At 32.2% G+C, this 13140-nt stretch overlaps 1 protein-coding gene across 1 annotated transcript; it reads right to left on the bottom strand.

Moving 5' to 3' along the window:
• Positions 1–10989: 10989 nt before the first annotated feature.
• On the bottom strand, positions 10990–13140 carry LOC143062942 (orexin receptor type 2-like). The gene has a single exon (XM_076234797.1). The coding sequence runs from the start codon at positions 12832–12834 to the stop codon at positions 11686–11688; it is 1149 nt and encodes a 382-aa protein (XP_076090912.1). The 5' UTR covers positions 12835–13140; the 3' UTR covers positions 10990–11685.

Raw genomic sequence — 13140 nt, 5'->3', positions numbered from 1 at the left:
ATCAAGGGATTTGAATTTTACTTCATAAAACAAACATTCCCCAAAAAGGGACGGTGCTATTCGAGGTACGAAGCAACCGTGTTGATCCGGATGACGCAAGTCCGAAGTCGTTTTTATTAAGATTTTGCAGACGCTCCTCTACTGTAGGGTTCCTGACAGATTGTCAAATTATCCAAATATCTCTGCATTATAGTATCTTTTAAACTGCATAATGCAATTTTATTTGGTAATCTTACGGTCATTATTTTCATCATTTTCGTTGTTACTGTCAAGAAAATCTGTATACTATACATGATAATTAGGTACGTACAGCAAATGTTTACAATTTACATGTTCAAACTAAAGCCGGGAAGGCAAAAAAGGTCAGAAAAACTGGCATAATGTCACATAATGAAAAAGAACCAACAATTTAGTTTGTATGAACATATTAAAAGTGCTCTCAAAGAGAGCCCAAAAACTAGTCATAGTGGTTATGAGCGTAAACCGGTTTAGACGTGTTTGTGAAACACAAAAGTCCGATTACTCGGAAAATTGCTATGTGAAATGATGAGTAAGATGCATGCTGAAACTGAATAGATAGCAGCTTCTTACCAGCAATTCTCCTAAACCCTTCCATTACTTGGATAGCCTTCTCACCAACGGGAAAAGAAATAACATGCTGGAATACGGTTATGATGGCCTGACAAACGTCTCTGCAGGCCCTCCCAGTTGCCGATTCAGATACATTCAAGCTATCCCCAACTAAACTCAAGTGAGTGCCTGTTGCCACAAATCTTAGAAATAACAACAACTGAATAACTGGAGACAGTGCGAAATTCCTCCTAGTTTCACGCTCAAGAAAATGGTGAATTCCATTTAAAATAAAAGTGATGGTTGGTCGACGAAACCTATATCTCTCAAACAACTCATTGTCATCCATAGCCTCAAGTGGATTGAGCCTGTCTCTAAAAACCCTTGGCCTAGGTAGGTTTCTCTGTCTACGATTGCGATTTCTCATACGGCGTACATGGACAGCAGCCATTGTTTATATAATACTTAAGTCTTAAGTCTTGACTTAAGTATGGTTTTGGCTGTACTCAAATATTTAAGAATATTCTTAACTTTGAGTAATAAAATACCTGAGAATTTTTTTATGGCGGAGTATTTTGCTGAGAATAAAAAAATTGAGAAAATTCTCAGGCTGAGTAAAAAAACTGTACTCAAATAGTTTTATGCACCTATTCAGCAAAAAAAAAAAAAAATCTTGCAAGTTTTCTTTCACCATGTGAAGTTATCTTATTATCATCTTTTTAAAATGAGCAAATTAAATTTGTTACCAGCATCCTTTTCTTCAAAAAATAATAGTTAAAGCATGGAATAATGTCAAATTGTTCGAAATATTTGAAGAAATAAAACAAAATCTCTCTTTTAAGGATTTGAATGTAATGATGTATGGAATTTGGGTACTGACCTCATCACAGTATCATGGATTGTTTGGATGAAATTTCAAACCCGTTTTTCAATGACTCTACATGGACTCAAAATTAAATTGGTGTAACTATATTGTAGACAAGGACAGTCTACAAAATAAGCACAGAATAAACTTTTGTCTGGTACATAAAAAAAAGTGGGTAATAAAACTGACAATTTAGGTGCAATTTGGGTATTCTCATGTTAGCAACTTCACAACAGAACTACAAATTTAGTTTCATGACCAAAACAAAAAAAGTACAAACCTAAAGGCAATAAAATGTTTCGCCACGAACAGCCTGATACGACCTCAGATGTATATTTAGCATATAAAAAAACCATTTTTTTTTTATGTCAGTTGAAATTATACATATTCTAATTTTGGATGCTTTAAACTTCATTATGGACTAATTTGAACCCACATATTTCTATTCAGCAGAAGTCTCTAACTACATATCTCCTTAATTTCATATGATAGTAAGTCCTCCAAAAATATTGAAAATGTGTACATTTAATTTTTTTCTAGCTTCTTTCATGTGAAAGCAGTACCTTTTTGGTCACTATTTATGTGTTGCGTCTAAATAGGGATTGTAACACTTTATTGTGACTGAACAGGTTAAACAAATACTTCTCAAGAAACCAAAAAAGAAGACAACTTGTAACAGCACTAGCCATGCCAGTATATACATGAATAAAAACTCAGATCACAATAGCATGGACAATATGTTAGTTCTATGTCCTTGTGAATATATTGTAAGGAAAGTTATCAAGTATTCTGCAGATAATGCAATTTTATCAAGTGTTTTGTACATTTTCTGTTAAAATTTTCACACAATCTGTGAAACATTTAAACAGGCTAAACTAATTTTTATTACTGAAAGTTTCAAACAATGAAAATAATTCATGTGTTTCTGTGAGAAAAAAAATCATGTGCAATTTTTGGAATGAAAGGGAAAGGAGATCCTTTTGCAGCACACTGGCGCATCTCAATTGTGAATATATATATATATATATATACTTACCAAATATATTTTCTTTATCATGATACTCTTCTGTTTTGATTCAAATTGATTCGAATTGACTCATGCGAATCGAAGTCGAATTACGTGTGAACTCAGCATCACATCGACATTATCAAGAAGTACATATCATAGGAAAAATTCACAAATTACAGATAAAATATTCAAAACACCCTAATTTGAGTGCATCTCCTGCCAAATCAGTATTTGTTGCATCTATATATACTAGATGAGTATAATCAATGTAAATAAGGTAATTTTTGGAAGAAAAACCCAAAATTTAAAAAAAAAATAAAACACCCCCGATAATGTTGTACCATAACCCCAAAATCAATTCTAATCTTCCTTTTGTGTATTGAACCTTCTAGTAAAATTTCATAGAGACCCATTCACTTATACTCAAGTTATTGTCTGGAAACCAAATGTGTCTTCTTGAAAATAATTACGACATGATTAAGCATTACTCGAAAACAAATGTTTGACATGCTTGTATTTTCCATTTCCATTCTCAATTTTATTTTGCTGTCATATAAAAACTTGAAAAGTAAGCTACATCATGTACATGTAACAAAAAAAAAATATATATGCAAGAAATGACGTAAAACCGACTCTGAATTAGTACATGAAATTGATGTAGAACTCACAAACTGAAGATGATCAGAGGTAATGTCAGATTTTTTTTACCGAAGCCCTTCAGTGCTATCAATTAAAATTATTTAGTCAAAATTCAACACTAGTATTAAGGTTCATAATAACAAATTGGCAAATACGGCCATTGTCACCTCAAAAACTACTGTGTCAGGGTTCTCGCTAAGGCGAGTCCATGAGTCCTGGACTCATCAAAATCTGTCTGGACTCACCATTTTCAAAACTGGTGAGTCCACAGATGCATTAAGATTGAAATATTTTGTATAAACTGAACACAAATAAACATATCATCATTTTATAGCAAAAGTTTAAAAGCAATCTTAATTTAATGTCATTTCATTGATCTGTTAGGCCCTGGAGACTAAAATATTACATTATATTGTAATAAAATATCTTCTACTTGCTATTGGACTCACCATGGCAAAAAATGACGAGTCCCTGGACCCGCCTTCAAAAATCCTTAGCGAGAACCCTGTGTGTACAGACTTACCTGTGCTGGGAAGTTTTAAATGTTTTTAGATATATAAAAGTTAAATTTATTTTGCATATCTGAAAGATAAAATCATATTTTCATGAATACATTTTCCTTAATCCTTGCTCTAGATTGTCATTTCCTGCTCCAACATTAATACGTTTGCTGCTTGTAATATGTCTCCAATTACAGCCGTCGATCTTAAAGTATCTGATGTAAGGATATAAATATCAGTCGGGGAAAGATTTTGTCTATCTTTCTTACATTTCAGAACTTATTTGTGTTTGTGTTCTTTTGTCAATGACATTGATTAGATGAAAAGAGTTTTGTGGTTTTTTTTTCTGGAATAACATTGACCTATAATGGTTTACTTTGGTAAATGGTAACAACAGCATACAATTAAGATCTAAAGTGCCCAACAGATACGTATGTTATTCAACAATAGACAAGCGTCGATTAAATATTTCATGCTCTGGATTGCTATCATTCTATAAAATATCTGAGTATAAAATTTAACAGCGACTACAAAAACATCTGTCATGAACACAATATTCTCTTGAGGACAGATAATAAAAGTAAAACTGTGAACAGCATCTTATTATTCGAAACATGAAAAGCAAAATGATAAAAACGTACATTTAATCAGTGAAACAATTTGTTAATACAACTAAGCTTTTGTATCAATTACTTTTATGTTAGAAATACAGAAAATTAGTTCAAATCAATGAATACAATCTTAATTCTGTAATGTTACATAACTAAAGCCATTTTAGGAAACCAAGTAATCAGACAAAATGTAGTCGAAACCAGGAGCATTTCATGCCTTTTTACATAAAATATATGTTGTGTTAAGTTATTTATTCCCATGACACCAATTGTCGTGTCAAGTAGACATAACATTACTTTTATTACTTTATGATACTAGTACTATGTATTTTACAAGTCGCCAACTGATGCTTATTTTTCTTGAACAGCTGTATTGGTTGTTATAAACGAATATTTTGTACAAAAAAATGTAAATGTTCTTACGACGTGCAATGGGCATGGAATGGTCAAAGCATGACCTGAGTTGAATTCTCTAGTCAGACCAGATATCAGACTACACGGTATACATCCAGCAGATGGACGATCTCTAGTAAGGATATAACCTCTAGACGAACGAACAGTGAGGACATTACTCCCAGACAAAACTAATTATGTTGTCTTTAATTTGATATTCCTACTACTCAAAGGAAGATATTAACATTTTTTTTTATCAATATAAAAATAAGTGAAAACAAATATAGATTGTTCTTATAGCTTAAGTTTAGAGAATATGTGATCTCTAGAGAATTTTACATGAGACATCATACGATCTTGATTAAACAGAAAATTTTACTTTTATCTATTGGATGAATTATTTCTACCCTAGACGATGCATCTTGTCAGATCTACTAATAATTAACATTATATAATTGTTGAAAGGAAAAATCTTATTCTGTATTCCCTTAGCATTTCCCTTTTATGGCATGTTCATAAGTAGGTCGTTGATATTTATGATACACTGAACTCGTTATGGTAATGACAATTAAGGGAAATACAGTTTTAGACACATTTAATGAATGGCTTTTATTTATTTTGAATTAATTGAACCATAAAATTAATTTTTGACTTTTCACATTGAATAATCCGCGAAGCGGATTATGTTAAATGTGAACAGTCAAAAATTAATTTTATGGTTCAATAAATTCAAAATAAATAAAAGCCATTCATTATAAATAAATTTCTTTCAAAAATAATGCTCAAAGATATTATTAATACCAATAACAACGTACACAGATGTTTGCGTATGAATACACAACGTTAGAGTGGGCGTGTCTCCATAAAAATTGATAACATTGAAAATAAAGCCAATTCTTTTAGCCAATCAGAAGACAGTAAATGCACCAAATTTATTTATATTTAGGTAAATAGACATCGATGTCGCTATCATGAATTTAATGCATTAAAAAAGTTAAAAGGCCATTGTGAGCTCTTGCTATCACATGGTGAGCTCTTGCTATCACATGGTGACCTCTTGTTATCACATTGTGAGATCTTGCTATCACATGGTGTCCGTTTACAGTTTTTGAGTAAAGAATTTAGTTTGACTCTCTAATATATTATAAACAATCTGTAAAAATGTGTAATGGTGGCTAAATTGTGTTTAACATATGAAAAGAATTATGTGTAGAAATGTTAATGATGACCATCAAGATATTGAACTATTGAAACTAAACCTAATGTGAATATCTAAAACATAGAAACACATTTGATATGGTCCACAAACTTATTACCCACGTTAAAATATTTGTTTAAGACATTTTTCTTTCAAAAATATGTTTTAGTAGAGGCTATAGCTTATATCTTGTGATTAAAGACAAGATCTCAAACTGAGGCTATTTTGACAATTTTGTTGGTTTGCATTAAATTCAAGAAGATTTGAAACGCTAAGAAATATTATATATGTTTTTAAGATTGAACACACATGAAAACCAAATAATAGTCAAAGTTATCTCCTTTAGTTCTTTATCAATGTTTCAATTTATATTTTTTTTCGATTTAATGGGCATACTGGACTATGGACTGGACATTTATTTCTATATAATAGCTCAACAAAGAAGAAAAGAATAGCTGAACATTAAAAATATAGGGATACTTTATGAGTTAGTCACCTCATATTTCTTTCAGTACATAAAAGACGGAAAAATCAATGCCAAAGCAATTGTTATTATGTAGCTGAACCATCTCCTGAGAGGTAAAGCTAGACATATGATCGTATAATGAAAGCTGACCCAAGTTGTTTTAACTATGTTAAAGTAATCTGCAGGATTGTGTTCCAAATTACTATATTGTTGCGACATTAGGAAGATGTATTGTTCTTTAGGATTGCTAGCAAAAAATACGATTAGTTCAAGGTTTTGTTTTGACATAAACTATCTTAATACCCTGATTTGACGATTCCAGGTCCTTAACCGATTACAAGAAAGGAAATGTACATCAAATGCAGCGTATGAATTAAACAACTCAATAGCTGAGAAATGTGCTATATAATCCCCAAAGGTATAATTTGTCATGCATTTTATTTATATATTGTAGTTGGTAATCCAAACTTAAAGTACACCTTTTAGATTTGTCATGCATTGTTTTTATACATTAAAGATGGCGGTCCAAATTTTAAGCATACCTTTATTTGTTATGTATTGTATAAATACATTATAAACTTTTAGCATCCATAAACAAATTTGTCATGCATTGTATTTATACATTGAAAATAGTAATCCTTACTTTAAGCATACGTTTAAAGATTTGTAATGCATTTTATTGATACATTCTAGATGCCAACTTTTAGTACACCTTCTAAATTAACTACTTTCATTTCTCTAATTCTTTAATCAACAATAAGTTATCATGACAAAAAAGAAAATGGCATATCAACACCGAGGTTGTACCCGTTTCGTGTCAAAGCACGTCGATTCTGATCTTAAACAAAAGGATTGAACATCTTCGTGCCAAATGTTAGTGTTTTCCATGGGTATTCTGGGTTTTTCCACCAATAAAATCTGTCAGATATGATGACGTCAAATGTGATTAAAGTAGCGATAATAAGCAATTGAAATTGTTTAAATTTTATTAATTTGTGGCCTTTTTACCTTTTTTTTTATTCGAGCGTCTTTTGCAGTCGAAACGCGCGTCTGGCGCAAAAACAAAATTTCAATCCTGGTATCTATGATGAGTGAGGCTCGAATCTAAACATGTTAAACATGCCAAATAAAATACGAACTTAGAGAGCATTGAGGACCAACAATGCATAAAAGTGTTGCCAAATACAGCTAAAGTAATCTATTTCTGAGGAATATCCTTAACGAACTATGAACTCTTGCAAAATAAATTTGTTATATTTATGGTGGTTTATGAGAACCTCGTTTTTATGTGTCTTTTTTCCATCTGATTAGGGACTTTCCGATTTTATTTTCCTCGAAGTTCCGTATTTTTGTGATTTTACATTTTTCTATTTTGATAAATCTTGTTCATACTATTGTTTGTTGTTGATGCAAGAGTCCACGTTTTTTTTTGGTGATAAAATAGGTGGATTCGGGAATACAATATCACTTAATGTGTAATCAACAATCAATCTGATAGTATTTTCAATTTATAAATATAAATAAAGCATTCAAAATCTGCAGAATTTATTTTTTGTTTATAACTCCTAAGAACAACATCAATATAAATACTTCGGGACGTATGACACAAAGATGAAATTTTTTTTTGTAAAAGTCATAATGCAACAAGCAATCTTTAAATCAGCTATAAAAAGTTAGAACTTACCTTATTTAGTGTGTATCGTTAATTGGTTAATCGTGTCGTATTTCCCGAGCTTCTCTTCAGTCTCAATCATGGTAATGAGATAACATTCATTATAACATCTGTTTTTGACAGTTCTGTGTGAAACAGACTTGTTCTAATGGTATATTGAAATATTAACAGAACCTTTATACACTCAGACGTTATATTTGAACGCCATAGCCATATATGGCATTTTTCTCTAATGATTGAATCAATATTTGCTTGTAATGTAGCACAATTGTGAAAACTTATCTACAATGATGGGAAGATTAAAAATGTATTAAACAATTTGCAATCAAAGTTTTAATGTAATTAATTTACATTATACATATTGATCAATCTAATTTGTTAAGTGCTTTGACAGTAATACAATTATTACAGTGATAAGCTGGGGGAAAAACTCTTAATTTAATGTAGTTTTGTGTAGACTATTGGTATCCTTTCGTCGCTTTTTTCTGCACTCAAATTGTCGTTCTCTTTTCGATTTATAAGTCTGTATTCCATTTTTTCTTTTTTTTGTTTAAACGAAGCACAATGTTTTGTAAAAAGTTTAAATAACTAACAAAAGCGTTATAGATGCTCCTGTCAGCCTGTATCGCTCACCTGGTTCTTTAAACATTTGCCTTATTTTTTGAAAGATCGTTATTAGAATTGTACAATTGGAAACTATATAATGTCTTTGACGGCTATATTTCTAATCAGATCCATTGTTAGAAACCTTCATTGCAGCAAGAACCATATGCCAACTTATCAACATTTAGCTCGGGTCAAAAAAGTTTGACTGGAACGTATGTACTACCATAACCGCCATCTTCAACAAACGCATATGAATATAGGTACTAAAATAGAGGAGGAAGATACAAGTGGAAGATTCAAACTCGTATGTCGAAAATAAGTTGACAAAGTCACAACAAAAAAAAAAAAAACAGTATACAAAATACAATAGAGACAAAATGTGTTCCAGAAGGGTAAGAAGCTCCTGTTCCACATGTTGCACCCGTCGTGTTAGTTAAAATTCTGTTCTAAGCATAATTCGATAAAACAGATTCGGTGTTAAGAGGGCGGGATTGTGTAACGACAATTGGGATATATCCTTCATCATTTATATCAGATATTTCGTTACGAACAACCAACTCGTGGTGCCTTCCGTAAAATTACTGAAGGGAATTATAAGAATAATAATAAGTAACTTCTTTTTGTATTAAGGATTCTGTTTTAACAAAGGGTAAAAGGGGGACGAAAGATACCAGAGGGACAGTCAAACTCATAAATAGAAAATAAACTGACAACGCCTGGCTAAAAATGAAAGAAGACAAACAGACAAACAATTGAACACATGACACAGCATAACAACTAAAGAATAAGCAACACGAATCCCACCAAAAACTAGGGGTGATCTCAGGTGCTCCGGAAGGGTAAGCAGATCCTGCTCTACATGTGGCACCCGTCGTGTTGCTTATGTTATAACAAATCTGGTAAATAGTCTAATTTGGTGGGTCACATTCATGAAAGGGAAGGGGATTTTAGTTACGACGTAAGGAACATATCCGATATCATTTCTGAAACGGTTATTCCATAACGGTCAACCAACTGGTGACGGCGTCTGTAAAATTTACGAAGGGATTATTTCAACTACACCATTTGAAACTCTTGGTTTAATAGCTTCTTTGTGAGCAGCAACCCCCTATCAAGAAAATCATGATAGGAAATGCAAGCACGGAAATATCATATCAATTGGGAGATATATACCCCGTATGCAGGTGCTGCTGGCATGTTGCTACTTAGAAATGGAAAGTTCACAATTGGAAAGCTGGAATCATCTCTTTTGTCGTAAAGTTTTGTTTTCAACCGACCCTCATTGTCAATTTTTAGATGTAGGTCAAGATATGAGGCCGACTTAATTGTATCTGTTGTATCCTTTATCTCTAGTTCGATGGGATAGATGCGTTCAACATAGCCACCAAGTGTTGAATTATTTAGGGAAAGAACGTCATCTATATAGCGGAAAGTAGAGTTAAAGGACATTGCTAACTTTTTATCTTTCTTCCTAAGAAGTTCCTGTATGAAGTCAGTCTCATAATAATAAAGAAACAAGTCGGCAAGAAGAGGGGCTCAATTGGTTCCTATTGGATCCTTTGTAAATTTTACGGACGCCATCACGAGTTGGTTGACCGTTATGGAATAACCATTTCACAAATGATATCGAACATGTTCCTTACGTCGTAACTACAACCCCTTTCATGAATGTGACCTACCGAATTAGACAATTTACCGGATTTGTTATAACATGAGCAACACGACGGGTGCCACCAGTGGAGCAGGATCTGCTTTATACTCTTCCAGAACACCTGAGATCACCCCTAGTTTTTGGTGGGGTTCGTGTTGTATATTCTTTAGTTTTCTACTTTGTGTCATATTTACTATTGTTTGTCTGCTTGACTTTTTCATTTTTAGCCATTGCCTTGTCAGTTTATTTTCGATTTATGAGTTTGACTGTCCCTGTGGTATCGTTCGTCCCTCTTTTGTGTAGTACATCAACTTATCCAATTTTCCTTCGTAATTCAGTAGTTCCCAAACCCGAATTTTTAAGTTTTAAACATATTTATTTTATAGTGGATTTGGAAACAAGTTTTACAACTTATATTAATCCCTTTCCACTTTACGGGTGCGTGCGAGTGCTGCCTTGTAGCGGCATTAGCCTACTCTTTTTCGAAATCTACAAGGGTGTCTTTAACGTACAAGAGATATGGATCCGAGTTAATGTGTCTTATTCATTGCATCCGAAAGTCAAACATTTAGAATTGCTGATTTTATGTTATGTTATAATGATCTCATGTGTTATCAAGAACATTATATAATACTAAATGAATTTTAAACCAACATTTATGTTTTTACTTAATAATGAAACAATATAATAAAATTGTAAACTTAATTCTTTACAAATTCGTTATAATTAATTTTTTTTTCTTCAGTGCAACTCATTGCAATGATACTTAATATAACACTGTGTTCTGGGCGAATAATGATGACATGGCATGAGTGAAATAAAACTTTAACTGTTGAAAATAATAATAATGGATACGTCTTTTCTGACCATGCATTTGTGTTACAATTCAGTATGACAGTTTTGTCTTAGAAAATCATATACAAAAGAATGAAACATCACATGATAGTCAACAATATCTAAACATTTCACCACCATCTCTCTGCCAGCGAACATGTTTGATCTTTCACCATTGCACCCTACATCTAAATTAAGTAAGTACACTTATATCATTAAAAAGGCGTCAATAGTTTAAAATAAGTTTCTGCCTAAAACACCTCGACTATATGAGTATATACTACTTTTCTATTCATTATTATGTGTATCTAAAACAGTACAGATTTTGGAATTGATATGATATCTTATTTTACTTTTGTACGACTGAAAGACCAACACAACCAGACAAAATGTTCCAATTTATTGGGGAAATAAAAGTACAAATGTCAAGCCTCAAAAGTTTTTTTTAGAAATTTTTTTTTTTTCAATTTTGCATTTAAAACAACAGCTGAACGGCATTGTTTGGTAGTTACTTGTATGTACTTTTTGTACAGAAGTAGAATAATTTATAGTGATAAATGATCTCATAATATAAGCATAGCAATCTTTTGCAGGTAAACACCTCGTAGGCTCTACCTTTATAAACTGTACATGTGTACCTTAAACTGAATACTATTTGATTTATTCTCACATTATCGAGTTTGTTTAGAAAAAAGTTTTCTGACGTCTTTTCTAAACTGAATATTCATAAAACTATAAATGATCGGATTTACAGAGTTATTGATAAAATAGGATTTTAAACAGAATTTGTAGAACACTTCTGCAGATTCAAATAATATATCCTCGAAATTTTTAACTATGTTTCTAATTACCATTACTGTAAGAAATGGAAGAAAGCTGAGAACAAATACCACGGTAACTATCCCTAGCATCAAAGTAGTTTTAGATGCCTGAATTTTGTGTGTAGAATTCTTCTCTTCTAGCTTTTGAACACAGTCTGCTGGATGTTTATGTTTTTGTTTGTTTTTTCTATTAGTTTGGTCCTTTTCGATATCCGAGAAAGAAGTTTCTACTGAGAGAGACGTTGGTTCCTTTGTTTTCTTTCGGTAGAGATTAGCTGATATATTTCCTTTCTTCTTTTGCTTTCTAATAAATAAAACGATTTTAGTGTATATTATTGTAAAAAATACAACACAGACAACGAAATAAAGAAACAATAATCCATAGTAAACAAGAGGATACTTTGTACCCTTCATGGAATCGTCTGTAGAACAATCCACCCCAGAAATACCAGGAATGCCAACATCTTTAGTTTTCTTTCCAAAAACAATGGCTGCCGGCCAACATGTCACAATTCCTATTAGAATAGCTACAATGCATATTCGTTTTGCCTTTTCTGTTGTCATTTGTTTACCATATTTACATATCCGATTATATCTATCTATAGCGACTGCCATTAACGTAACTATTGAACCCATTGTTGACAACGATTCTACTGTTCGTAGTGCCTTGCAAGCGGCTGGTGCGTAAAACATAACCGAATACCGAAGATCGGCAATCTCCGTCGGCATTCCGATAACCACCGTCAAAAGATCGAGCACTGCTAAGTTAATTATAAAGTAATGGAGTGACGATTTCATTTTCTTTCGAACATAAACAATTATAACGAGAACATTCCCAAATAATCCAGTAAAAATCAGTAAGAACATGTAGATGATAACCGGTAGATATCGTAAGGCAAGCTTGTCGTTCAATATCTGTAACAGTTCTTCTGAATTTGTAATGTTTGTAGGAGAATTGGTACTGCTTATTTCACTACTATTTACCTGCGACCATGACATATTGAATATTTTCTAACTATTAACCACGGTTACATGTAATGATATCACCTTTACCACAAGTGCGTCTACATGTAAAGTTACATAACATATCAGATAGACCATAAGTGCATCTTTCCGTTGTTAGACCGAAACGTTTCCTTCCACTGACTTAATTATTATACACCAACTTCAATTCATCCTGATAAACATTGATACGTGTGATTGCATATCAGTGGTTGTTAGGTCGCTTCCTTCTTTTTTGTTTTTAAATCGTGTCCCATAAAATATCCTTTTTCGTTTATGATATGAAATAACCTTATTTTTCAT

Source organism: Mytilus galloprovincialis, chromosome 1, assembly GCF_965363235.1.
Source record: "Mytilus galloprovincialis chromosome 1, xbMytGall1.hap1.1, whole genome shotgun sequence".
Taxonomy (NCBI): Eukaryota; Metazoa; Mollusca; class Bivalvia; order Mytilida; family Mytilidae; genus Mytilus; species Mytilus galloprovincialis.
This window is presented reverse-complemented; position numbering and strand designations above follow the sequence as displayed.

What these genes read in the sequence shown, in the direction of transcription:
- LOC143062942 (XM_076234797.1), bottom strand. Translation starts at nt 12,834, where the DNA reads ATGTCATGGTCGCAGGTAAATAGTAGTGAAATAAGCAGTACCAATTCT.